At 38.1% G+C, this 26,816-nt stretch overlaps 1 protein-coding gene across 6 annotated transcripts in view; it reads left to right on the forward strand.

Moving 5' to 3' along the window:
* Nucleotides 1-26,816, forward strand: part of Slc10a7 (solute carrier family 10 member 7) — a 241,857-nt gene that overhangs the window by 158,979 nt on the left and 56,062 nt on the right. For all 6 annotated transcript variants that reach the window (XR_010051476.1, XM_063260810.1, XM_013160396.3 and 3 more), the window contains one exon: nt 18,865-18,900. Coding sequence is in view for 4 of the 6 variants with exons in the window: in XM_013160396.3 (XP_013015850.1) it covers nt 18,865-18,900 (36 nt within the window). In the remaining 2 variants the exon portion in view is untranslated. The remainder of the gene's footprint in view (nt 1-18,864; nt 18,901-26,816) is intronic.

Genomic DNA, 26,816 nt, shown 5'->3' on the forward strand with positions numbered 1-26,816 from the left:
TTTATTGTCCTGTCTTCCTCTCCAGCTGTGTCTCAGTTTAGGAACCCTGGCAAGGTTTGGTTTTTCTGACATTTTGGCAGCAATATTTTTTTTTTTTTTTTTTAAGTTTTAGTGCTCGGGAAAGTTAAATTCCAAATAGCATGTTTTGAGATATTTCTTAATTCTATTTTTGTTCCTTTGATTTACTAGAAGATGAAAAGGCTGATAGACTTAACTGGTATCTTTCTGTGAGACAATCATGTCACATGGTTTCATGCGCCCTGTTCCCTGTGTCCTGTCTTTCTTCCCTCGTAAACACTGTGAGTGCTTCCTGGGCTTTAGGCCTCTGTCCGTCCCAAACCATTTTCTGGGCCCTCTCTCCCTCACCCTCTTGTCTTGGCCATTCCTACTCATGATCCTCATGTGTGGGGTCTCGGTTTCCATGTGTCACTTCAGGAATACCCAGCACACTTAGGGAATCTCAGCTGCTTTCCTTACCCCATTGCTGGCCTTTACCTTTACACAGTACTTTGTTGTCACTGTTAAGAGATTAGGGCTCTAGGGTTTACCTAACATAGAGTAGAGGTCCAATAATTATTTGTTAAACAAGACTACAAAGATCCTGATAATCTGAAAGTGAACTTTAAACATACAACATGATACAGATCCTTAGATTTTAGGGAGTATATTGTTAGAATTTATAGGCTTTCTAGACTCCTACTTTCTCTTATATTATTATATATGCTTAAGAATGATGTGATAGCAGAAAAAAATAGATTTAAATTACAGTCGTGTTACACCTTTAATGACTTGTGAAACTGTTTTGTAATTCCATATGGTCAAGTTAATATAACAAAAACCTGCGATAAGAAGTAAATGTAACTGAAAAATTGTAATTTAAATTAAGCCTATGTGGGAAGTATATCTATTTAATTCTGAAAGTTTAGGCTTTATTTTGATTCCCTTCCTTTTTTTAAAAAAATACGATTTCTCCAAAGGAAAAGAATTGTTCAGAGTTTTAACTCAGTGACATAAGTGTCTGCCTGGCAAGCACGAGGTTGTGAGTTTGATCCCTCGTACCAAAAAAAAAAAAAAAAAAAAGAAAGAAAGAAGAAAAAGGATTTCACTAAGTCTGTATTCAGAATAGGAGAAAACATTTTGTGGGGGTAGTAATTATTATTTCTTGGACTGCCCTTATACTTTTAGAGAACAGAATGCATAAATGTTTTACCTCCTTTTAATCAATGAAAAATGGAAAGGCTTAAAGCTTTCACACAAAATGGCTTTGTAAAATACTGTTTAACTTCAGAATATATTTTATAGTTAAACATATTTAAAACAAAATGCTTATTGTACAAATAGAGGCAGGCACCCATTTGCAAATTGGCTCCCTGAAGTTTGTAAATTAGTCATTGATTTCTAGGAGCAATAAATTTCAATTCCAACCTTACAAATGGAGATTACATCCATAAACACTTTCCGTCCATAAGAGAATGAGCTACAATGGAGTGTTGTATTGTTCTACAGCCTCAAATCCTAACCTCAAAAATCACTGTTTGATTAAATTAGCTAATTTTGCTTAGTTATGGCACATGTCTATAATCCTAGTGCTTGAGAGACTGAGGCAGGGGGAATTTGAGGCCAACCTGAGCTATTTAGTGAGTTCTGGGCCAGGGCCTGCCTGAACTACAAAGCAAGTCTCTGTTTAAAAAAAAAAAAAGCTAATCTCTGTATTCATTGATGTCTTAGTTATTCTTACTTGTTGCTGAGACAAAATACCTGATGCCCAAAATGAAAGAAGGAAAGGTTTATTTCTTACAGTTCTTGAAGGTTTCAGTCCATACTCAGTTGGCTCCAAGGCAGGATGGCATGGCGGGCTGCAGTTCATGACAGCTGCAAACAGCAAGGCGGAAATCCAGCAAGAGAGAGACACACCTGCCATCACCTCACATCCTGGCTCCACCCCTAGACAAATGTAGCACTCACACCACCAATCTGAGCACTAGACAATGAGCCAATCACAAACACTTAATTGCATGAGGCTTGGGGGCCAAAGAGGATAATAATTGTACCTATCCATTGCCTTGTTTTCAGAATTATATCACACTTGTAGAGCACTTAAAAGCATATCTGGAAGTCATGCTTAATAAATATCATCTGTTATTTTAACTATCAATAAGTCCTAGAAGCAAGAAATCATTTTTTCTTTAATTCAAAAATTAATTGAGCCCCTGTTTTGCCCCAGGGATATGACTTGGTAATACAAAATTGAGTTAAAATAAGTGTGGTCCCTACCTACTCTCAGAGACTTTACAGCCTAGTGGAGGAAACACAGACATAAATGAAAGAAGCAAATAAAATTGCAATCATGATACATGCTACAGAGGAGGTCCATGGTGTCATGAGAGCACATATTCAGGGAGAACTGCTAGTGATAGAAAGGCTTCCTTGATGATGAAAGGAAACTATTATATGCTGGCAGGTAGAAACTAAGGTCTTCAAGGAAATGGATCAAGACTCTGTTGCTGCCGGATGGAGAATCAAGTAGAGATGGGAAGAGGTGGAAATGGAGAGGAAGCCGGGCGTGGTGGCTCATGACTGTAATCCCAGCACTCGGGAGGCTGAGGCAGGAGGATCCTTGTGAGTTTGAGACCAGCCTGGGCTACAAAGTGAGCTCAAGGCCAGCCTGAACTGCATAGTGAGGCCCTGTCTCAAAAAGACAAAAAAAAAGAAAAAAAAAAAAAAGAAAAGAAAAGAAATGGAGAAGAGGGCAAGAGCAGTTTGTGCAGATGCTGAAGAGCACTATTAGAACCTGGCTTTCAGTGACCAGTGAGACATTCATGAAGGATTGCTTTGCAGTGTGGCAAGGGAAGTTGGGGGAGACTGACCCTGATGACATGTTGAACTGTTCGCAAGCTAAATTTTGAAACCAGAACATTTGCCTTTGCACCTCTCTTCACCTATTCTGCCTGGGCCCACAGCCCTCCTGCCACCCTACCCTACTGCCGTACCAAGCTATTCAGGCTCCTTGCCCAAAAAAGTGCCTCCTGCTCCACGGTAATCCACCTTCCCAGATTCTACCAACTCTCATTGTGAAAGTTTTGCATTCATAGAAGTATTTACAGGAAGGCATACTCACTACTTTGTGAGTGGCTTACCTCAGAAACGATGTTCTCAAACTTTGGGAAGTCCTTCACATCACTAAAATTTATAGAGGACCACAGAGAACTTGTGTTTATTTGTCTTATATTTCTATTTACTGTATTTGAAGTGAAAGCTGGGAAATTATTCATTTAAGAATAATACTAAACTGCATGATATGGAGATCTATTTTTTATGAAAATAACTATATTCTTTTTTTAAAAACTAGTGAGAGAAATATTATTGTTTCACATTTTGAAAGTCTCTTTCATGTCTGGCTTTTATTTACCATTAGCTGAAGTCTTTTCTGGATCTGTACTGAATCCGTCTTAATAGCACATCATTGTAGCCCTGGAAAACTACACTATAGAAGGGTAAGAGAATGACAGTCATAAGGACAAATAAAGTGTTACTATTATTGTAAAGGTAGTTTTTATCTCACTGACTTTCAGAAAAGGTCTAGGGGCCCTGCGTCTCTAGACCACCCTGTAAGAACTATCGTTCCAGAAGAAGGCATATAATTTTAAAACAAGATGCTTATTAAGCCAGAAAACTCAATCTGAGCTGGCTTTGCAGATCACTGAAACAATGAGTTGAAAGAATTTTAGCAGCGTGGCTCTAATTTGGTTTTGAATTTCACTACTTCTTCCGTGTATTTGGGCTTGAACAATGAAATTCTCTAAAAGTTCCAAATGATTTTTAGTATTGACAGATTCCTGTGAGTTTAGGGAAGTGTTGGAAATTCTCAAAACGAGGTCTTTTTGCCTTGGCTGACTGATACAAGGTTTATTCCCTGTTCAAAGTGAGTTGTGATTCCCACATGACTCTGCGAGCATCAGGTCACTTAGCTTTCTGTGACACAGCCTCGCCTGGACACTGAGCTTCCCCGTGTTTATCTTTCAAGAAGAACTGATTTGTGAGGTGTAACCAAAGTAACGAGAGAATTGTTAATCTCAGTGGTCTCTTCCAGCTCAAGAATGGCATGACTTGGTATTATTTTCTGAGATAAAGAAGTGCTTTTTAAAAAGATCTTTGTCATTTCTACATGTTTATAGTACATGAGGTTTACGTTTTTGTGTGGGGTTAATGTGCACATATGTAACACATCTTTGTTCCTTCTGTCACCCCCTTTTCTTCCCACCTAGAAGGACCTAAAAATGTTTAGAATGATTGCATGATTTAAATATTTGTTTGGCTTCTTCTGTTTGAAAACTTGAAGAACAGCATTCATTTAGATAATTTTGTTGCATTTACTGAAAATTCATTTTCATTTCTTTCAAACATCATTCCTTTTACTTATCATTTTAAGTTCTACAATTATGGTGGATAAATTCAAGCTTTACATTTATGTTAATATGTTTCTATACATTCAATATTAAATACTTCATTTTTTCCCCTTCACAGTCATAAAAGTACCAGCATGGAGAAGTAGATCATTTTGATAGGGAAATATTGCTAAATTTCTATGTCTCTTTGAGTCCATGGATCATACAGACAGTTAATGTTCTTGGCCTGTATAGTTTACTTCCCCAATCACTGGTTATGTGTGTCCTTGAAGAGGGATACACGTAAATGGTAAAACATTCCGAAGAAAAGCTGGGAAAGTCTTTTGCTGTCTTTCATTTAAAATGGAATTCTTGGGTTATCTTTGAGATGTGTCACTCATAGATAAATAGGAACATGGTGGACTTGATAAGAGGTCACAGGCGAGTGGCCCACAGGCCATGTGCAGACGACAGATGTGCTTCTTTGGCATGCACAGGGGGCTGTGTGTCAGGACAGTGTGTCCATCTGAATTCAAATGCATATGCTCATGTTTCCTAGGTTGCTCCATTCTCTTACTGTCTGATCCATGGTGCAGAGCATACGTTTACCTTGCCAGTCTGGCTGCTGTCAGTATTTGAATTAGCAGCACTACAAAAAAAGCAGTCACATCTAGGGGAAAGAGAAAAAAATAGAATCTAGAAATATTATAGTATATGCAGCGATAAAGGAAATCACCTAGCACAAAATTCTGAAACAAGAATAGACAGTTACTGACTCTAGAATGTGTGAAAGAATTTTGTAACTTTAAATATAAATGAGAAGTAACAATTAAGAAGTGTGCCTTTAAAATGCATGTATTATAGAAAGAGTTTTTAATGGCTTAACACAGGAATTAGGACATACAGTTATGGAAGGAGTTTGTATCTTCCTGAAAAAGGTTACATATTAAAACTTTGATTTTGAATATTATTTATGTGGCATTGGTTTCCTTACACAAAATATTTAATGTTCAACTAAATATATGGAATCAACCGTACAGCTAATTTTTCAAGCACAGACCTTTATGGGACAGATTTATCTGGAAAGTCCCACAGCACCACCTAGTGCCTTGGATTTTATTTTGCATAGTATTTTACAAAGTTAGGAATTCCGATGACATTTTAAATCAAATGTCACTGCAATGTAAATATGGTTTAAGCAGCACTCTAGATACAGTGATAAAAACTAACTCTTAATTTTAAATATTTTAAGTAGTACTCTAAAAACTGATGTTTATATATTAAAGCTACGATAAAAATTTCCCACTTTAAAAAGAATTTTACTAGTGTTTGTTAAGTCACAGCCAGAGATACTTTTTAGAAGATGGGTACAATGTGTGTGATCAGACATAGCCAATGGTAAGTTTTTTTTGTCCAAAAGAGAGGCACATTCATTTTATTTTTTATTTGTTGTTCTGTAATAAATTAAAATCCATTAATTGGAAGTCATCAGAGATGGTGCTAGTTAACAGACTTTATCAGTTTCAGACTAAAGTGAACCCTTTAAAATTGTGAAGTAATTAAAGATGGATAAAAACTTGTACTTTTTTTTTAAAAAGCAGTAAAGTAGATCAAATAGAACAGTGAGATGCCTTTAGATGTTCTTTTATGAAAGAACTCCAAAAAATGTGGAGAAATAAAGAAAGATAAGACTATCCCGTGTGTGTAGAATTCTGGTTATAATATGCTGTCTTATTTATGGCAGAGATGTCCAGGTGGGTAGAAGAATATGCTGGTATATTATTTTTATTTCTGTAGTCACAAGAAACTTAATGTCTCAGGCTGAGCAGGGTGCTAGAAAAGCTTACTTTTCATTTTGTACTTTCTGTGTTACTAAGATTTTCCTGTGAGATTCGTATATTATTTTGCTTAAGATCAGTAAGGGTTAGTCAAATATTTCTCCTTGTAATAGTTTCTTTGTATGAGAAACAAAAACTAGGTGTTTTTTTTAAATTTGAAAATAAACTAGTGTTATGAGATAAGCATCCATTTTACAGGCTTTTAACTTTAAAAGGTTTTATGATACATTATGGGTTTTTTAAATAAAGCATGTAAGCTCCAAGAGGCCACAGAATTTTGTCAGTTTTGTTACATTGTGTCCTTGATTTCTAGAGTACATACCTGCCACAAAGTAGTGAGTACTTAGGAAATAAGTATGGAATGAATGACTGAAAACGTAATATGTATTTCCAGCTACTGTATAGTCTATGATGAAATACGTTACAGTGGAATTTTACTCTATTTGCATACATGTGCAGTTACAGTCTTATGTGTGATGTGATAAAATATGAACACTAATAAAGATTATGTCAGAAGTCCTCAATTATACATTCAAATGTTTGTGTCCAATTTTTTTGTTTTCTAGGGTTTCTTGTCTCCCAGTTGGCTCTGTGTGGGCATCAACTATAATGAAATTCAACCAGAATGATTACTAAAGAACCTTACTGTGATCAGTTCCCTTTTATATTTCAGTTAGGACAAGTCTGTCATGCTGACCTAACGACTGCTACTTTTACAATGTCTTCAAGCATGTTAACCATTAAATGCTAATTCCTATTCCTATCCATTTGCAATTTTCTATTTTATAGCTACCTGGTAGTGGAGACCCATTCACTGTCCTAAATTGTATTGTTTTGTTTTAAACATACACTGTGTTTTTACAATGTGCTGTGCATACATTTTGAGTTTTTTAACTAAGTGTGTAGAAGTTGCCCTCTACTGGGGAACTAGAAAAATTATATAGACCTAGCTTTTGTTCAGTTGTCTTAAAGACTCTTAGTTAAATTCATTGGGGTGGTTAACCAAATTATCACTTTTTGCTTGCTGACACTTTTTAATTCCAAAGATATTAAAGTGCTCAGCAGAGTATATCCAAAAATAAATGTTTGATGTGACTATACCTATAGTGATGCTTATTGAAAAAAATTCCTTATTTACAACATCAGTAGTTTAGTTAAAGTCTAGAAGTAATTGTGTTGGGATGAATCTTTAATGAAACACTAAGAGAAATTAGCTCTACATAATATTATCAGCCAGGCTCTGGTACCACTGCCATAAAGAGGCACAGAGCCCAGGAGCCAACTCTTAAGTTGTTCAGTTTCCTAAATCACATATTCCATCTTCTCACCAATATGTAATAAAAATAAACACATTATTAGGAAGAAACCGATTTAAGTTAACATTGATGGAGAGGGATGAGTGGGGGGCCAGGGTGGAGGGTAGGCTCCTAAAAGTCAGCCAGAATACTTAAATCCTACTGCCTCTCTGCCTTGTTGCGGGGAGGGGACTTAGGGACTGATGATGCTTACATGAGGGGCAAATCTTTCTTAGGACCATTGGCTAATCAGCCTCCTTTTCTTGACTAAATCCACTGAGTGGGAGTTCAGAGCCAGTTGTCTAAGGTATGAGAGGGTTTCTGGCTAAGGAACATGAGAAAACCAGAGCAAATCAGACTGTGGATGCGACAGGGCAAGTGGAGTGCCAGGGTCTCCCTTTGTGTTGCCCAGCGTAGACTTAGCACTGGTCATCACAGCTGGACCTGGCAGCAGTGCGTGCTGCCGTTCAGACACATCCCAGAAACAGATGAGCTGTGCTAGAAATCCCTCGTTTCACATGGAAGGTCGTCTGCGTTTTTTTGTCTATTCATGTTAAAGGTCTGCAATAAGTCTAAGCAGTAAGGTTGAGTAAACCATTATTTTAATGTTTTATTGAAAAGGAAATCAATTTTTAATTATTCTAGAAGTATATTTTAATATCCAGAGGCCTGCCTTACAAGCTCCTTTTCCAAACATGTCATGTGCCACCCCACTACCTCTTTTCTGTATTCCACTGGCACCTCTCTCTCTCCTCTTCATTTTTGATATATCTACCTTACTTTTGTACAGTTTTGTAAAGAGTTTTTTTTCCACTGTATTGTTGGAAATCCACAAAACTTTTATGGGATGGAGAGAAGAGAGCACCTCTTTCAAGATTTTGTCCCCTTCAAAGAACCTTTATCTAGTCTGTTCCAATTTTCCTGTCTTTTCTTTTTTCTTCTATTATATAGTAAGTTAAAAAGTGCAGGTAATAGTTTTCAGGTCTTCCAGATGCCCGCTTTCTCTACTCCAGGGGTTCATAGGAGGCAGTGTGGTATCAGAAGTGAAGAATTAGCTGGGCACTGGTGGCACATACCTGTGAAGGGAGGGAGAGAAGAGGAGGAAGGAGGGAAACAAAAGGCTGCTCATTGACATTTAGAACGGAACAGAACAGTGCCTGGCTATAATAAGTCTGTGCACGAGAGTTGAGTAAACTCCAGGAAGGAAGGGAGAGAGGGAGGGCAGGGGAAGGGAAGAAAGAGGAAGAGAACTTGAAAAGACATGACAGAATTATGTGCTGCTCTTTTTATGTGTTTCCTTGTATTTTCACCCACTCTGAAGTACGTATGAGGGATGAGGTAACAAATGATCTCCAATGCCTTTTTTTTAAGCTAGAATTACTTGATTTTTATAAATTCTCAAAAAACTTTTAACCAGTATATAAATACCTAATGAGAAACACCATGACCCTGGCTTGCTTCCCTGTCTGCCTGATTGCTTGGGATTTCTATACAGTTTTTCTATTTTATATTTGGTTGCTTCATGTTGTCCTCTGTAAACTGAAAATCATAATGGCACCATTCTCATTGGTATTTAATGGGGCTGGATGAATTAGTACACAAAAGATCATAGAACATTTGCTAACACACAGTAGGCATGCAGTAGATATCAGCTGGTCTCATGATTATTCTCAGCATTAGGGTCTTCAAGCATTTCAGATAGTGAATTTTTCTTTTCAAGCAAATATGCTGCTCCCTGAGAGAAGCATTTCTTGCCACACATTTATTCATTCATTTGTTCATTGGTTCAGCAAATATTAAGTACATAGTATCAGCCAGGCACTGTTCTGTTATTAATATCAATCGGCAGGGTGGCAGATACAAATTAAATCTTGTAAGCTAATGGCAATAAACATCTAGTGTTACTCCAGTGACCTAAGAAAATTGCTTGGTAGTGTGTTAACTTCCTTCACTCTTACACCATTGGCAGAGATGGATGGATGGATGGACAGATAGATAGATGTAGATGGATATCCTATTTTTAATTTGTATGATATACTTTGTATTAATTTCTTATAATCCATTTTCTGAACATCTTTGCTTTTAAATTTTCTGCTTTCTCCTTTTTCTTTTATCATCTTTTCTTTTTAGATCATCTAAGCTCTTATATTTCTTTTTTATACTTTGTTTTTACTGCAGTTTTTATACTTTTTTTGTTTTCAGTACAGTATGTAATGCTTAACATTCATTCCAGAGACTTGATACATGTGGTATACATAACCCATCTTAGTTCTTTTTTGTCCTCTTTCCTACTGATGTCTTTTATATCTTGATCCCCTTCCCATTTACCAAAGTGCTCTTTTGTGAATGAGGCACTTCTCTTTTGTTGAATTCTCCCTCGTAGTACTCTCAATAGTTTAGCATCGTTTCTATCAGTGCATTTTTTCCTCACATGTGAAATTGGAATAGTATAATCAGTTTCCCTATTGAGATTTTCCCTGAGGTAATGTTTGAAAAGCTCTTAGCATTCTCCTGAGTACCTACGATACTCCAATTAATGCTCATTGTGTTAGAAATAAACAGTGCTACAGTTTCAGGCCATGGAACCTTTGACCAAAGATTGAGTTGTGTGAAATCATTTCATGATGTATAGTGCTTCTTGTGCATGATTTTCAAGTACTTCTAGTGGGAGGCTATCCCTGTCCTCCTGGGCGAAAAAGATTGTAGTGTGTGCCCAAGTGGACACTTGTAGGCCAAAATGAACCTTATCTCACCTATGAAAGCTTGTGTCTACTTAGTCATCAAAAAACAAATTTCAACTTAGTTTTCTCGTTGCCTCTTTGGTTTATTAAATGCTCTACAGATGAACAATTTTAAGAAGTATCTTTGGAAAGTTATTTATTGCATTTTAAATCTATAAAGAGGTTTTCATGAACACTTCTTAGAAAATATAGAAAATTTCCATATCCATCTTGCTTTAGATTTTAATTGAATTTCTCTTTTTTTGGTCACTGTTAATCTTGATAGAAAAAGCCAGGTCAGCAGTCAATAGTTTAATGCAAGCCATTGAGTTTACATAGCTTCAGAAGATTTTTTGGTTCAAAAGTAAAAAGAAATCACAAGTTTGGATGCTGTTGTTCATCCTTGACATAGATCACTGTCTTAGCTGCAATTAGTAATGTACATGTTATTTCTTTTTTGTATTACTATGTTTGTCCTTTATCTGTTACACAGGTATGAATATTAGGATCCTAAACTTCATGCATTCTGTCTATTGTTCAGCATCCTAGGTTCCTCTTCCCCACTGACCCTTCCCGTTGGTCCCTTATCTTTGGCAAGGAGAACCATCTTTAGATTAAAAATGGTAAAACCAATATTGACAAAAGGAAAGGAGACCCAAGATTAAACAGACTTCATCTGCTGCCCCAGACTAGTTACCTCATGGTGTCCTGAGAAAGCTCACATTTGAGGTTGTTAAATCACTGTCTTGACAAATCATAAAGAAAAGGTGCAGTATCAACAGCGAGGGATGTGCAAATGTTAAAAGGGTAAGAAAGTGAATTATATACACTATTGAGTAGTAATTTTGATATCAATCTGAGATATATTAAAGATTGGTTAATTATACAGTGGCTTATAAGAAGTTACAGAGGAACATGCTATAATGTTTAAAAGCCAGCACAGGTTCACCAGAAGCCAAGTTATAAATAAAAAGTGCACTACGCATATTTCTTTTTGAAATGTAATTGCTAATTCAAAGCAGTGCTTTGGAACAGAGTTCTGCCAACCATGGCCGTGGGGCATCTGGGCCATGCCCAGTGTTTACCTATTGTCCTTGGCTATTTTCCAGCTGTAGCAGGAGAGGGAAGTAATCACAACAGTATGGCTTGCAAAGCCTAGATAATCATTATCTGGCCCTACAAAGAAAACATTTGTTAGCTTCTGCTTTACAGTCTAACTCCAGTCTTTATGAATTTTAGAGTGCCTTCAAGTTACCTAGAGAGCTTTGCTAAAATGCAGATTGCAATATAGTGGGTTTGGGGCAGAGACTGGATCCTGTAGTTCTGACAAGCCAATGCAACTGGTCCTCTGGTCACATTTCAATCACATGAGCATCTACATTTCAGAAATACTTTAACAGAGTCCCCCCTTTAAAAAAAAATAAGAAAGACTTCTATCTGAAGGTTTAACTCAGCAGCAGAACACTTGCCCTGGGTTCAGTCCCCAGCACCAAAATCAACCAATAAATCAGTCAATAAGGGAGAATAAATTGTGAGTTGGAAATCAGTTTGGTTGATTAGAATCTTGTTTAAATAATATTGTCCAAGGAATATTAGAGGAGGGATCAATGTCATCTTGAAGGGAAGTTTCTGGCCATTTCAAAGTGATTATTTGATTGTCATTTCACACCTATCAGTGATGATAGTAAAGGAAGCAATAGTGAACTTGATAATTCCTATGTGTAGATGGCCAATATTAATTGGGTCTGCTGGGTATTTCCTCTGTTGAAAGATAATTCTTTGCGTATTTCAGAGTTTGGTACATTTTTAAGAATAGAGGTACTAACTACCCTTTGTTTTCATCTGTTTTTTCAAGGATGCATGTATAGCAAAACAACCCTGAAAAACAAAAGTAAAATTTTCCTCAGGTGCACAGGGCAGGTTTCCTGTCACCCCCCCACCCCCCAATTACCTATGCAAGCGTCCACTGCTCCTGTAGGAAGGTGACTTGTGCAGAATGGGTCACCCATTGACATGACTCTGCTTGATGGGAACAAGAGGAGCGGAGCCAGCATCATGTTTGGGCTACGTGGTATGCCATGTAAAATCTTGTCTTCTTCCAGTGAAAATGTGGCAGGCCAACTTGTTATCTTTGTTATCTTGAAGTATAGTAACTCTCAGATGCTTCACAGTTTTATAGAGTCTCCATTTAGTCATAACACAGATCTGTGATTACTGATTTTCCCCTTTCTTTCCACATGCTCCTTTAATAAAACTCTGTACCTTCTTCTGCAAGAGAAGCTCTTAGATGAAAATTCCTTCACTCTCTGGCATCAAGCACACAAGCCTGTCTTCACCTGTACCACTCAGTCTTTTTCTTTTGAAATGAAAAACTACCCGTCCCACTGTGTACAGTTAAACCTTTAGCTGTGCTCAGGGATTCCTTCGCTGCAGCTCCTGTAGGTATCTTTCCTGCATATCCATTCCTCTGATTAATTTTTCTTTTTTTGTGTGTGTGAATATTAAGAACCTTTTAAGTTTCTGATTTCTAAAACAAAACAAAGAAACAAACAGAGAGCAAAAACCCAACTTCCTTTACCTTATATTCATTCCACTCTAGTGCTCTATTTCTTAACTCCTCATTACGGCTAGACATCTTGAAAGAGATGTCCACACTTTTTCTCCTTCTTCCTCAGCCATATGTTCACTCCTGTTGAATTTCCACACTAGGCATTTCATTAAAATTCTTTTCTTCTTGGCCTCGGATGCCTTCTGCCTACATTCTGTATTTCTAATTTCAGATCTTCTCGGTAGCAATAAACTGCTAACTGTGTGCTGAGGACTCCCTCAGCGACATCCACTGTCCAGACTCCAGCCTGAGCTTCAGTCTTGTGTGCCCAATTATGTATACTGTTTCCACTTGGCAGTCTTCCAGATATCATCTTTCCCCCTAAAATTGAATCTCTTCATCCCCAGTGCCTTCTTGGCGCCTATTTTCAAGATCACATAATTCAGAAAACTAAGAAACCATCCTTCCTTCCTATCACCCTTCTCATACTCAAATCAACTCCTGCTTACAGTACCATACTGAACAACCTCCTAATTAGCCCTCTTTCTTTATTTCAGTCTTCAGCTTTAACCTTTTCTCTAACCTCAGAGTGATGGTTACAGTAACCACAGATTTTAGCATTCCATTGCCACAACAGGCTTCTCTCCACATTCTTGGCATCTAAGGTCTCTCAGCAGCTCCTCCTCACTGTGGCCTTCCAGGTCCTGCTGGCTTTTCACTGCATCTCTCTCAGCTGCATCCCCCACACCTTAGTCATCACTTTCAGTTTCTGTGTGTTGTTTTTGCTTCCAAAGCCTTTATGCCGTCCTTCCCCTGACCTGCGTTTCCTTTTCTCTTCTCCCCGATCTGCGCCTCCTTTGCCTCGTGAACTCCTACCCTTCTTGTGGTTCTCACCTCCCTGAGGAGCACATCATAGCTCCCTGAGGTGGTTATTTGGAACACTCCTCATTTTAACATAATTGTCTGACTTCTCTGAAAACTTGGAGGACACCTGTAGTGTTTGTGTCATTCGCCTCTGCCTCAGCATCTAACAGGGCCTCGCATGGTAGTCACTAAGAACATTCAGTGACAAAATGAACTCTAAAAAGGATGATGGGCCAAATCTAGTAAGAGAGTGTTACACACACACACACATACACACACACACACACACGCACGCACGCACGCACAAACACACTCCTTCATTTTGATCTAACCAAGTCACTATCTTTAGAGAATTACATGGTAGATATATTTCTTAATGGAATTTTTGAGATTAGAGAACAACAAGGTCAGACTGCTTTCTAAGTAGGAATTCTCCATAGGCACAGACCATGTATTTACCTTTCCTCTCTGTACCAACGATGACTATCTGATGCATATTGCTTAATAAAAAGTTGTTTAAATAAATGTAGCATCATTGAAATAAACCAGCCACCACACCTGAAGCCCTCAGAAGATGGCATTGCTTGGGTCACCATAAATCTAAGAATAGGACTCTGGCTTTGCCTGTTCAGGAACTCAGTTTTATTAGTACACCTCAATGTGCCTGAGTTCTTGGAGGTAGATGTCAGCTAGGCAGTGTGTCTTCACTCCGTCACACACATTTTGTTTTGAAAACCAAAATTAATATTAAAAGTTTTCTTAGCAAGCTTAGTCTCAGACTCAAGAGAATGAATCGGTTAGTATAATCAAGCTTCAATAGCTACGTGTATCTGGCTTCACTTTAGTGCGCTACACCTGGTAAACAAATGGTAATGCTCATATTAGTTGCTAAGATTCCTTCAGCAGAACTATAAACATACTACTGAATGTTTCATTTGGGCACATTAAGGTACTTAGTCTATGAAGGTTCAATTTTAAAAACAGATATGTAGGCAGAGCAGAAGGAAAGAAGTGTTCACTTATCAAAAGCCACACTTTCTTTTCAACTGCCTTTTCTCAGGCTCCTAATGCATCTGTCTTTCTTCTTTAAATTTATTCCACTGTATATTTCATCATCCATACTTATAATGTCATATTCCTTATTGACTATATGGCATGACCATTTTATCTAAATTTAGGTGTCTTCAAACTTTCCCATGCCATTATTTTGGAATTTATTTACCTAGGATCTATTGACTAGTCTCACTCATTATATGTTGGTTTGACCTAATTTTAATCAGGACAAATGGCAAAGACAGCCTGAAAATTTTAACTGACAGTAATTTTTAAAGTAATTTTTGCATTAATATAAATAGAAGTCTCAGAAGAAAGAAGTTGTCAGTAGAAGTTAGAAAAAGTTAAAAACTTGACTTTGTTACATAGAATGAATGTATTTCAAATATTCACTTAAATGAATAATGACAAAGTCAGCAGATTAGTAAAATTGGTTCTGAGGAAACTATAGAAATGGGAGTTCTATAGGCTATCAGAAATGCTTACTGAAAATACAGGATAATAAAATCATAAATTTTGTGCTTTTTTTTTCTACCACACAGAAATTGTTTCCCCAATTGCTTCCCCAAAAGTCTGTAAGCTAATGTGTAATTCCATTGCCTGGTTCCAACCAGCAGTAAACAGAAAACAAAGCAAAGTACATCTCTCTTGGTAGTTAAGTAGCCCTTGATCTCTCCAGTTAGTGCATTAGGATCGTACCAGGAGGACTTGTAGTTTTCTTCCTGCCATTCCCAAGTTTCAGTCCATTTTCATGACGTTACATGTGTCTTGGTGAGGAATATTTAACCCAATATTAAAACATGCATTCTGTTCACTGGCAAGTTTTTAACATTTCAGGAGAAAATATTGTAAGTAATTAGTAGTGCTGCAAAGGACTACTTTATGTTGATGACTATGTGTTTGAAGTATTCAGGCAGAGAAACTTGACCTCAGAATAAGGTCATCTCTAAGAATCAATTGTCAACTTGAGACAAAAATCATATGACAATAAATCATTGCATGTGTGTCATAAGCAGAACTCTGTAGGAAACTATACTGGTAGCTGACATCTGCCTCCCCGTGGCCAATGGTGTATTAGGTAACCTTTCGTCCCTGGAACAAAATGCTTGACATCCACAGTTTAAAGGAGGAAAGGTAGAAAGGTTTATTTGGCTTATGATTGCAGAGGCCTCCATCCATGGTCAGCTTGCTCCAGAGCAAAAATATTATGGCAGAAGACTACAGTGCATCAGACTGCTCACTTCATGGCTGGCAAGAAGCAAAGCACAGGGGACTTCACTAGGGAGAAGGAGACATTGAACAGGTTGAAGAATTTTCTGGAAACTCAACAGAAAGAAGGAAGAGACATTCCAGGAAGACAGAGGTGTACTCTGAAAGCTATGTGAAGTGGAGCAGGGTAGGAAAAAGTATGAAGTGGAGGCACAGAGACCAGATTACCAAAGGCCTTCCAAGGCCAGAAAGAAGAGCGTGAGGCACAGGCCAGTGACCTATCTCTGCAACTGACTCTCACCCCGGGTAGCATGTTCAGCTATGAATAGGAGGGAATCCATTCACTAATGAGTATAACACTCCCACAGTCTAGTTAGCTCTTTAAAAGTCTCAATCCAGTCCTGTTGACAATTAAGGTGACTGGCACAAATGGTGTAATGAAGTAAGTTTTAAATTTTGAATTGAATGAAGCTGGCTCAATTCCATGATTTGCTGTTTATTTATCATGCCACCTTGCATTTGGTTGCGTGGCTTTTCTGAACCCCAATTTCTGGTGTATTAAATGTGGCTAGTGTGTAACCTAATTCCCTCAATAGAAGACAGCCAGATTTTAAAATGTATGGGAAACCATGAGATACCATTAATAGTTCAAGTGTACTATTGCTGTTATCATTTCATTATTATGAAGAAACATGAAATGAAAAAAAGGTGAGTCTCCATGCATATTATCTACTATGATTTCATCCAGTAAAAAACAAATGTCTCCAGAGTGGTGATAGTACTCAACCTTGTTCCTAAGTAAAGAGTTTTATCCCATGATAGATATGCTTGTTTTTCACATGTACTATTGTTATTACGATGCTCCATAAATAACAATGAAAATTTCTGTGTTCTTTTATCTGGATTTAGGTGAATTGATAAAGGTAAAAGCTGGTTAGGTTATAAGCCAAATTAATCCCATTTTTCACATATTAAATTATTTACCAGCTCGTTCTACTATTATTTTTAAAGTGCTTCAATAGTTTGCTATTGTTGACAACAACCAGCCTAAGCTCCTCTTTCCAACCTTGAGAGGACTTTGGTAATCTGGTCTCTGTGCCTCCACTTCATACTTCTCTTAGCTCTCCAAGTACCCCTCTGTCTTCCTGGAATGTCCCTTCCCTCAGTCTCCTGGAGTAGTTTCCAGTAAATTCTTCAACCTATTCAGTGTCTCCTCCCTCTCATAATCTTCCAAAGTAAACTAATCACCTCCTTTTCCATACTACTTTTTCCTCTCTCACTAGTGTATTTAATGCCATCTATCACTGTGTATTGAACTTTATTCACAGGTCAGCATCCCCTGTTGGGCTTTAAGCTGTTCAAATACAAGCACCATGTTGGATTCGCCCTTGAATGTCCAGAGAGGAGCACAGTGCTTTGCATTTAAGTGGATGTTCGATTAATGTTTAAACAAATGTCTTGAAACTGGATGGCTCCTACATACACTGAAACAGCTAGTTACAATTTCCCATATTGCCTTGTAAAGTATGGATTTCCTCCTAAAGTCGAACATATTCCAAATCATTGAAGGACAGTAGGATTCTTAGTTAAAAAGTATTTTGGCATTTGCCACCTAGCTTTCTGAAATGTGCTAATGAGACTTATTTCATGTGCACAATGGAGTTGATAAACTAAATGCATACTTTAATAAATAGGTTTAAAAGTATGGCTCTTAAATTAAAATGTAGTAAAGTTTGCTTAATAAAAAAGCATTCATTCCAATAAAACAAGTCTGTATGTTGGTTGTCACATGCATGTATAGCCAAAAAGTGACAGTTTCAATGTTTATATCAAATAAACCATTGCTACTTGTACTGCATCCAGAGCAATTTAATTACTGTAGTAACTTGAACTTTCATATAAATACCAAAAGGCCTTTTTCTCTCAAAGAAACGAAGTGATCCCAGACCTGGATCCTGGGCATGATTTAGTCTATTTCTCTCTCTCTCTCATTCTTTCTCCTTTCTTGCTTCCTCCCCTCTTTCATAGACACACACACACACACACACACACACACACACACACACACACAGGCTCAGACTCTGAAACTGTAAAGTTCCAACTAGAATGCATTATAAAAATATGAAATGCTTTTTTTGTATAAATCATAGCAAAGTGCTGGTAGATAAAGGAGAAACTAAGAGGGGTGAATAATCATCTGCTGTTGTACAACCAAAACCTGTCATGTTAGCTCCCAACTCAAACACTTAGTTTTAAAGATTTACCTTCAAGAAACCTAAAAGCTTGTATTCTGCCTCATCGGCAACAGCCTCAAACTGTTCCCTGTCATCGAAGAAAACAAATCTTTTGCTCATTTCTGCCTGGGGGAGGCAGAGGGACTGAGGTGGTCCTATGTGACTGAATTAGATGAAAGACTTGCATTCCACCATGGAGACATGGAGTCTAATCAAGTGAAATGAGTTTTGAGATCCTGGCTCATTTCCTGGGGGAGATCAGTTCACATTACAAAATCATGACATCTCATTCATCACAGCTGACGTGGTCTTTGCTCAGGAGAGGACCCCAACTGGGACTAAACCACCTGTCTTCTCTTGAAAAGGGGCACTTTATCCAAGTTAGAGTTGAAAGCCTTGGTGTGAGAGCGCTTGCCAGCCACCAGCCACCATGCCTGTGACACATGTGCAATGTGAAAGGGAACTTAGTTTCAAAGTGGAAAGAGGAGTCTAAGGAAGATTGGTGTTTGTATTTTTAGTGACACTGAACACAAATAATCGAAACCAAGCTGCTAACTCATAATGGTAGGAGAGGCAAGACTGGGGCTCCGTCTTCTTTATCTCCTAGATTTTACTAAACAGGTGTGATAAGGAGAGCATTTCCAAGTGTCAGAGTTTAAAATGTCAAAGAAAATGTGCTGCTTCTGGGCTGACCATTATCTCTTTTATTTTTTTTCAGGGCATTGTTATAACACCTCTTCTATTGCTGCTTTTCGTAAGTATTTTGATGTCTTTAATATCTCTTATTAAAAACCACCTGCAGCCCTTTAGAGAGGTCATTAAAATAAAACTGAAAGTTGAATTCTTTAGCACCACTTTGGAACCTTTTTCTAGGGGGGCTGTACCACGGAGTAGCACACAGCCAGAGAGAAGCCCTGTAATATTGGAATCCCAGGATGGCATCGGTTTCCAGGTGTTGGGCCTCCAACTGCTGCTAAATCATTAATGACTACAAATTGATGACCTGTGACATGGCTCACAAATCTGTTTTAATAGTGACCCAGTATTTGACAGGAAGAACTTGTGGTGGGGATCAGAGGAAGCTTGAGTTCTGAGGCTGGAAATCATAATAACTAGCTGCCTCAATTTTGTCATATGTAGGATGGGCAGAACCCGTACCTATCCCAGTCTGACCCCCAAGGAAAATGAAATGTGCTTTAGAAATAAAAACCCCAAGTAGACACAAGCCACTGACTCACTCTTCAAAAACTGTTCGGAAAACCAGAAATGCTAATTAACTGTCTTATTTCCTTTGGCACTAAGCATATGAGAAATTAGATGAAAGACTATAATAGAAATTAATGTTATCTCATGCTGAGCAAAGCATATGTAATCATGAATGATACCTAAAATATTTTATGAACTGTGCATTTTTTTATGCATGCATCTTCCAAATATAAATCACTCCACTTATCATTGAAATATAGCAGGGACATGTTTCTGGGAATGAAATAGAGCTGTTTGACTAGCACTATTTGTCAGTGAATTAAAACTATGGGGAAAATTTATTTAATTATAGTGTAATTACCCAAGTTGGAATTTAATTAGAGTAATAGAGTGAGGGCCTTCATTTCTTACCAGCTGTGTAGAAAGTAGAAAGCGAAAGATATCCTACTAAACAGTGGGATTCTGCATCTTTCACGAAAGACATTACCTTCAAGTAATAAACTGCAACCTCACCCCCCTCTTCTAAAATGTTAACTCCACTCTGACAAGATAAAAAGGAACAAATACCTGATCAATCCCAGCAGCAGAATTATCCATCAGTGGTTACTTTGTTTTGTTCTGTTTTGTTTTAGCAAGAGTTGGCATCTCAAGGGCACAGGCACAGGCACAGACCTCAGTGGGCGCAGGGTGCAGGCCAGTGTGAGCATCATGGGCCTGCCAGAGAGCACAGCAGCCAGCACGTGGGCGGTAAATGACCATCTGGCCTAGGTTTTGTCCATTGCGAAAGAAGAATGCCTTGCTCCTCATTTTAGCTCGAGTGAACAACAAAATGAGGACTTTCCTCCCTCTTCTTCCTGTCTCCATCTCTTCTCAACTCACTATTATTATGGCATCCCATGAGTGCAAGCTGTCCTCTACTGATGGATCCCTGAATGTGTGAGCTTTAGTTAGGTCAACATTTTAAAATAATGGAGCTGTAAAAATAGTGAAAGGGACTTCCCTCTTGACTTGAAGTTGGATGCTGTCTTTTTGAGACAACCAAGGTGCCCTTTAAAGTTCAGTGAATCAGTATGTACATCCATGCCGTATGACTTTAAATACACACGGTTCATGCTTTTTTGTTGTTTAGGTTACCATACATTTTACACATCTTAACACACACCACCACCGCCGCCACCACCAGCAGCAGCAGCAGCCCCACACACATACAGAGGATTGTGAACCCAGGGCCTTGTACATATTGGGTAAACTCTCTACACTAAGCTACACAAATTCCTTTTTTAAAAGTCTGTTTTTGAGACACTGTCTCACTAGTTACTAAGGCTGGGTGTACTTATGACCCTCCTCTTCAGCTTTCCAAGTGCTGAGGATATAGTGAGAATTTCTTAAAGCCTTGGGTTACCAGGCCTTGGCTACTGAGTAGGACAAGAACCTAAGTGACTTAAAAGATGAACATCCCATAAAAGAAGTACTGTTTTTCTCTCAACAATCCTATTATGGGTTGGACTGTTGTCTCCCTAATGACATGCTGAAGTCCCAATCTCCAGGACATCAGAAGGGGCCTTATCTGGAAGTACAATCCTGGTAAATAGAATTACTTATGTCAGAGTCACACTGCAGTATGGTGGGCCCTTAATTCACCGTGATTAGTGTCCTCAGAAGACAAAGAGGCAGGGATTTGAGTGCCACATCTATAAGGAAAGAAATACCAAGGATTGCTGGCAAACCCCAAAATCTAGACGAGATCCTGATGATTTCAGAGGGAGAATCATTCTACGGGATTGGAGGCAAGCAGCATCCAGAGCTGTACAACAACACATTTCTGTTGTTCTAAACTGCCTCATTGGTGGGCTTTGTTACAAAAACCCAAGAAACCTGATACAACCCCAGAGTATCCTATTGTCTTATTTTATCATGTTTTAAAAATGAAAATGTCTCAATATTCAAGCATGGTTGCTCATAAGTGCAGGTCTTGTTGAAGGAATCACGTTTCCCTGTGTTATTAACTTCTCAGAGTATTTCCTTCACATTGTTGCTCCAGTTAAAACCTGTCTGCTAATTTGTTTCTGCTGTGAGTGACTTTCCTGCCATGAGCCTTGAAATGGGATGAGGTGGCTTCCTTACACCTCATTACAATTCCGGAGCACTTTCATGTCTCTCTCATAAAATCCCCTGCTTCCTCTGAAGGTTATGCCAGTGCATCCACACCATCTGCTCCCACTCCTTCTTGTAATTGTCGGCAAAACTGCAGGTCATTATCATTATCAGACCAAAAAAAAAAAGTGTTAGCATCTTGCTGTTGTTTTCTTCCTAGCTGTACTTGGCTTAACAGTTGGTGTTTTTAGTATATACATAGTTGATCCTTCCAGTACCCTGGCCTCTAAATTCTTCACCTTCTCTCCATTGTGACTTTGGCTTCCAAGTAATTTCCTCCAACTATCCCAGTAGTCAGGTACTTGACTCTGTTACTGCTAATAGCTCTATCTCTCATCTCCTATTTTTAAATGTCCTCTTTAGCTGATAGTTCCAACATTTATGGTTTATTTCCCAAGTTAAAATTCTTCAAACTCACTGGAAGGGCCATTTATCTTCTCACTTTTCCAATGCCTCAGACTGTCCCCACCCAGTTCACCCCCATGCTCTCACACCCCCTTACCTAGCCCAGATCACACGATTCCTATTGCAATTTTTCGACAAAAACTGTTAACAGTGTTTCTCATCTCTTAGTGCTTCATATTTGCCTGGCAATGCACCAAGCCTGCCAGCATCTAACTTGGTTATACCTTCTTACATATTTATCTGAACACACTAGAGCAAACACACTACCAAACTAGTCCCACGTGAAATTCGTGACAACTAACTATGAGTGAGGTCTGGATCTCCTACTGTCTTCCCCTAATTTATTAATCTCCCACTGTAGAAAATCGTTCCTATCTTCTCCTTGTCCCTGAAATCTCTAATGCTTCTAGTCATAACAACTAATAGAGAAAGAAAATAAAATGGAAAAGAAGTAAGCGGTCAGGGAACTTACATAAGATCACACTTACTTGAATGTATATTCATATCTTTGCCATATTGCCTGTTTTCCTAGATATCTTTTTTTCCTAAGACCAGTTCCATGCATTCTGTTTTTATTGCCTACTTAAGAATATAATTCACACAGATTTCCCTTCCACAAATTTAAATTTTCTCTCTCTTCTAGATCACTTCTATTAGCATATAAGCATTCTGCAATATTATACATCTTCAAAGTTAAGTCTCACCATATCCAACCTGCACTTTATTTCTGGGCTCTATTTATAAAATGTTATTTAAGCTTATTGGCCATTCTTTCAATGGTATATATTGAGTTTTTCTTGTATACCAGACACTGTCCTGGCTGACAGCAATGTAACTGAACAAAACAGATGTGTCTTTAATATCATCAAACGCTAGTGAAAACAAACAACCAATAACTATATAAAAATACATTGTGTAAGATGGGTCATAAGTGCTACAGAGAAAAATAAAGGAACAGGAATAAAAAATGCTTGATTGGGTTGGAGGAGGAAGATGCTGTTTTCATTAGTGTGGCCATGTTCTGACTCACAGAGCAAAGATGAGACAAGGGAATGAATCTTCTGATGTCAGAGACGTAGCAGGAGCCAAATGGGATAGGACTTTGAAGATCTTTGTAAGGACTTAGAATTTTAATTTGAGAAAGATATAAGGGGTATTAAGTAGGTTATGATCAGGGAATGGTATTTTGGAATACCTTTTAAAAAAATGATTCCAGATGCTAGGTTGAAAATAGATGGTAAGGGAATGGTAATAGAGGATGGACTTTAGAAACCTAGAGCAGTATCCAAACAAGAGACTATTAGTTTGAACCAGAGTCCCTAAGCAAATCTCATGAGAAGTAGTTGGAAGTAGAACTTGAAGATAGAACTAGAAACTGAGTGAAAGTTACAATGGAGAGGAGAGTCAGGAAGATGCTAAGTCTGAGCAGCTCGAAAGGCAGAGTTGTCATTCATTAAGATATGGAAGACCGTAGAGCTCAGCTAGTTGAAAGGACCACACTGAGCTTGTTCATAATCTTGTTTGGCATTGTACATGCTTAGATTGAGCTGCCTTTTTGATATCTGGGTAGAGACATTAGGTAATCATTGATTGAGCCTGGAGATTACAGGAGAAAGTTGAATTAGAGATGCTCATGTAGGAGGGGTCAGCATTTAGATGGATTTCAAATTAGACTGGAAAAGAGTGAGAGTAGGGAAGGAAGATAGCAGGGAACCAGAGTCTAGGGCACTGCAGTGTTGAGTAAGTAAGTAAGGCCAAAGCATGACTTTTCCTAGGGTTCAAGAAGAGTAGGCCAGTTTGCTCTTCCTCTGCCTTTTTGCTCTGTTCAGGCTCTCAAAGAATTGGATAGTGCTATCTGAATTTATAAGGGTGAATCTTCTTCATTCATTCGCCCAGTGCAAATACTGATCTCTTCTAGAAACACCCCAAGCCGAATAAGGTTTAGTCAGCTTTCGGGACACCCCATGGACAAATGGACTTGACATGGAAACTTACCCTATTACATATTGTTAGCAATTACTACCACATAACATCTTACCATTTATAATTTGTATAGTATTCTTCTTCCTCACCTAGAATGTAAGCCTCAGAAGAGAGCAGGGCCTTTATCTGGTTTAGGTCACTGCTATAACTGCAGTGCTCAAACTAGCGCCGGACTATGGAAGCCTCTCAAAAACGTATTTTTAAATTCATAATGGAACAAATGGTGGACGCATGCATCCAAAGAGGGATGTTAGGCAGTTCCTAATACTAGTATTTGCTTGTTAATACTAATACTAGTTATTTGCTCTTATCCTAAGGGCATAACCTTATTGTGAAGCCACTTTAAAAAGACCAAGGTCACTTTCCCCCACACACTGTTTGAAGAGAGGTGGCAAGTGTGGTGGAAAAGTATACAATTCTGGTTCAGTTTGAAAAGCTTTGCTTCAGCCAGTACCAGCTATGTAATAGTGGATCTTAAACCCTTCCCAGACTTAATGAATATTATGAGGAGATGAAGTGAGTTAATTTATATGGAAGCCTGTAAATGTTAGTTATTAAATTTCATGCTTTGTAGAGAACAGAAAATAATTCCAGGGAGGACATAAGAGTCATCATGTCTCATGTTAAATGCAGCAGCAATCCCACTAGTTCAGGCCTCAGTCTTAATACCGGAGTATTCAATAAACATGTAAATCTGGAATCTTATAATCTTATATATAAATGAGACCACCATTTATGTTTGGCCTGGTCAACTGTTAGAGCAAAATTTTTCCTGAAATATCTCCTGTCTCAGTTTGGGCTGCATAACAAAATACTTACAAGCAACAGAAATTTATTTCTTATAACTCTAAAAGCTAAATCCAAGCTAACTTTCTTGAGTTTCTCTGTGTCTCTCTGTCTCTGTCTCTGTCTCTGTCTCTGTCTCTCTCTCTCTCTCTCTCTCTCTGCTTTGTTTCTGTTTCTGTTTTTGTTTTTGTTTTTGAGACAAGATCTTGCTATGTATGTAGACTGGCCATGGACTCAGCTTGTACTCCAAGCCAGCCTCAAACCTCAAACTCATGGTCGTCCTCCTGCCTTAGCCACCCAAGTGCTGGGATTACAGATGTGCACCACCAAGCCCACCTTAACGCTTCTTTTTTGACAGCACTAATCCAATTCATGATACCCTTACCTTCATGACCTAATTACCTCCCCAAACCCCTACCTCTTAATACCAATGTCTTGGGGATTAGAACTTCAGTACAGGGGAGGGCAGGACCAGTAATATTGACCATAACAACATACAGTAGTTTTACCTGTATTATCACCTCATTTATCTTGATAACATACCTTTGATTTTGATAAGGATGAAATGAAGATTTTGTCTTTACCTCAGTCCATGGAGTACCCCTCTGTGAGGATAAATTATGTCCTTATTCTGCCTTAAAACCTATACTTATACATGTATTACTTGGGATTTTGTAATAATTTCGCTGGTAATACAGTGTTGCAAGTGCTAACTGTCCACCAGATTTTAACCTCTCCTAGTCTGGGAATTGTGCATGTCTTATTCATTACTTTATCTCCAGTGCTTAAGTCCTCAGAAGTTTTTGTTGCAAGGTGAGCAGTAGAAAGTTGGATGAGTAATGAGTGGTTAGAATGATTCACATGATAAGTGAATAGTTACAAGGTTAGGCTTGCAGCCTGATTCATAAAAAGATACCTTTTCTATGAAAAATAAATTAGTTCTTTCAGTAATATTAAACAAAATATCCAATCCTTTATTCAGGGTTTAAATACCTACTATACACCATAAATATTGCAAAGATCAGTCTGACATTGATCTTTCCCTTAAAGAGCTTATGGTTTAAAAAAGAAAATAGGATACATGCACAGATAATTAAAAGTTGAGATAGAAATTCTAAGTCTCACAAGTATAATATTTCAAAGGAGATTACTAAAATAGAAAATGTGTCATTAAGCAGAAGTCATCTTACATGAATTTCACACTGAAGGGAAAGTTTAACTCTGAAAAGCATGACAAGTACAAACTTCTGGGGGTCCTCAGCATGCTTCAGATTGTTTTCATAGGCATAATTCTGATTTTCTGTTACATCTAATATCATTTAAAAACTTGCATGTTTCCTTTTCTTTGATGTAGTTTGTTGCCAACACTGTGTTTAGCGGACATTATTGTGTTCTTTCTTCAATATCACTGAAAGAAGAGAGATTTGAAAACTTGGAAACTAGTATAAGAGGAAGGCACTGTGAGACTGAGTTGCGTGCTTCAGCTGTGAAATCAGGCTGCTGGGTGTGGGGCTCTGTGAACAGGGCCAGGACAGTGCAGACCCTCCTGCTCCCACCAGTCTCCATGTACACTACTTCACACCTTGTTCTCAGCCTTAACTTCTAGTTCCCTTTGAAAGTGAAGATGAAGAATCCCAGAGCTAACTGTTCACACCATAGGAACAAGTCAGTCTAATTCTATGTAAATGTGATTAAAGGAAACCATACATTGGGTCATGCTGTCATGGTCTCAAGCCCCATAATTCTGCACACTACCAATTTATTTAAGCAAATTCATACTTGGCACAGGAAGATCACTAACACCTTGACATTATACCACCAGAGTGACACACATAGGCTTTACTTCCATTCTCCCCACTCAAATGAACATCAAGAGCTCTTGAAATATGCAGGGCTCAAATTTTACCACTGCTGAAAGTCATGTCCTCAGAGTGCACAGATGATCCCGTTTTCATATATGATAGTCACATTAATATCTCAGGGTATCTGACATTCACCTACTACTTACCCATTCAGTACCACGTTAGCACCCCTAAAGTAAGCAGGAGCAACCACTAGTTCCGAGACTGTTTTTCAATTCATGTGACTCTGTTTATTAGCAGTCTGGCCTTTTATCAAGTAGATCACTATTTAAAA

This window comes from Cavia porcellus, unplaced genomic scaffold, assembly GCF_034190915.1.
Source record: "Cavia porcellus strain 051 isolate PalLab524CR breed Dunkin Hartley unplaced genomic scaffold, mCavPor4.1 scaffold_14, whole genome shotgun sequence".
Lineage (NCBI taxonomy): Eukaryota > Metazoa > Chordata > Mammalia > Rodentia > Caviidae > Cavia > Cavia porcellus.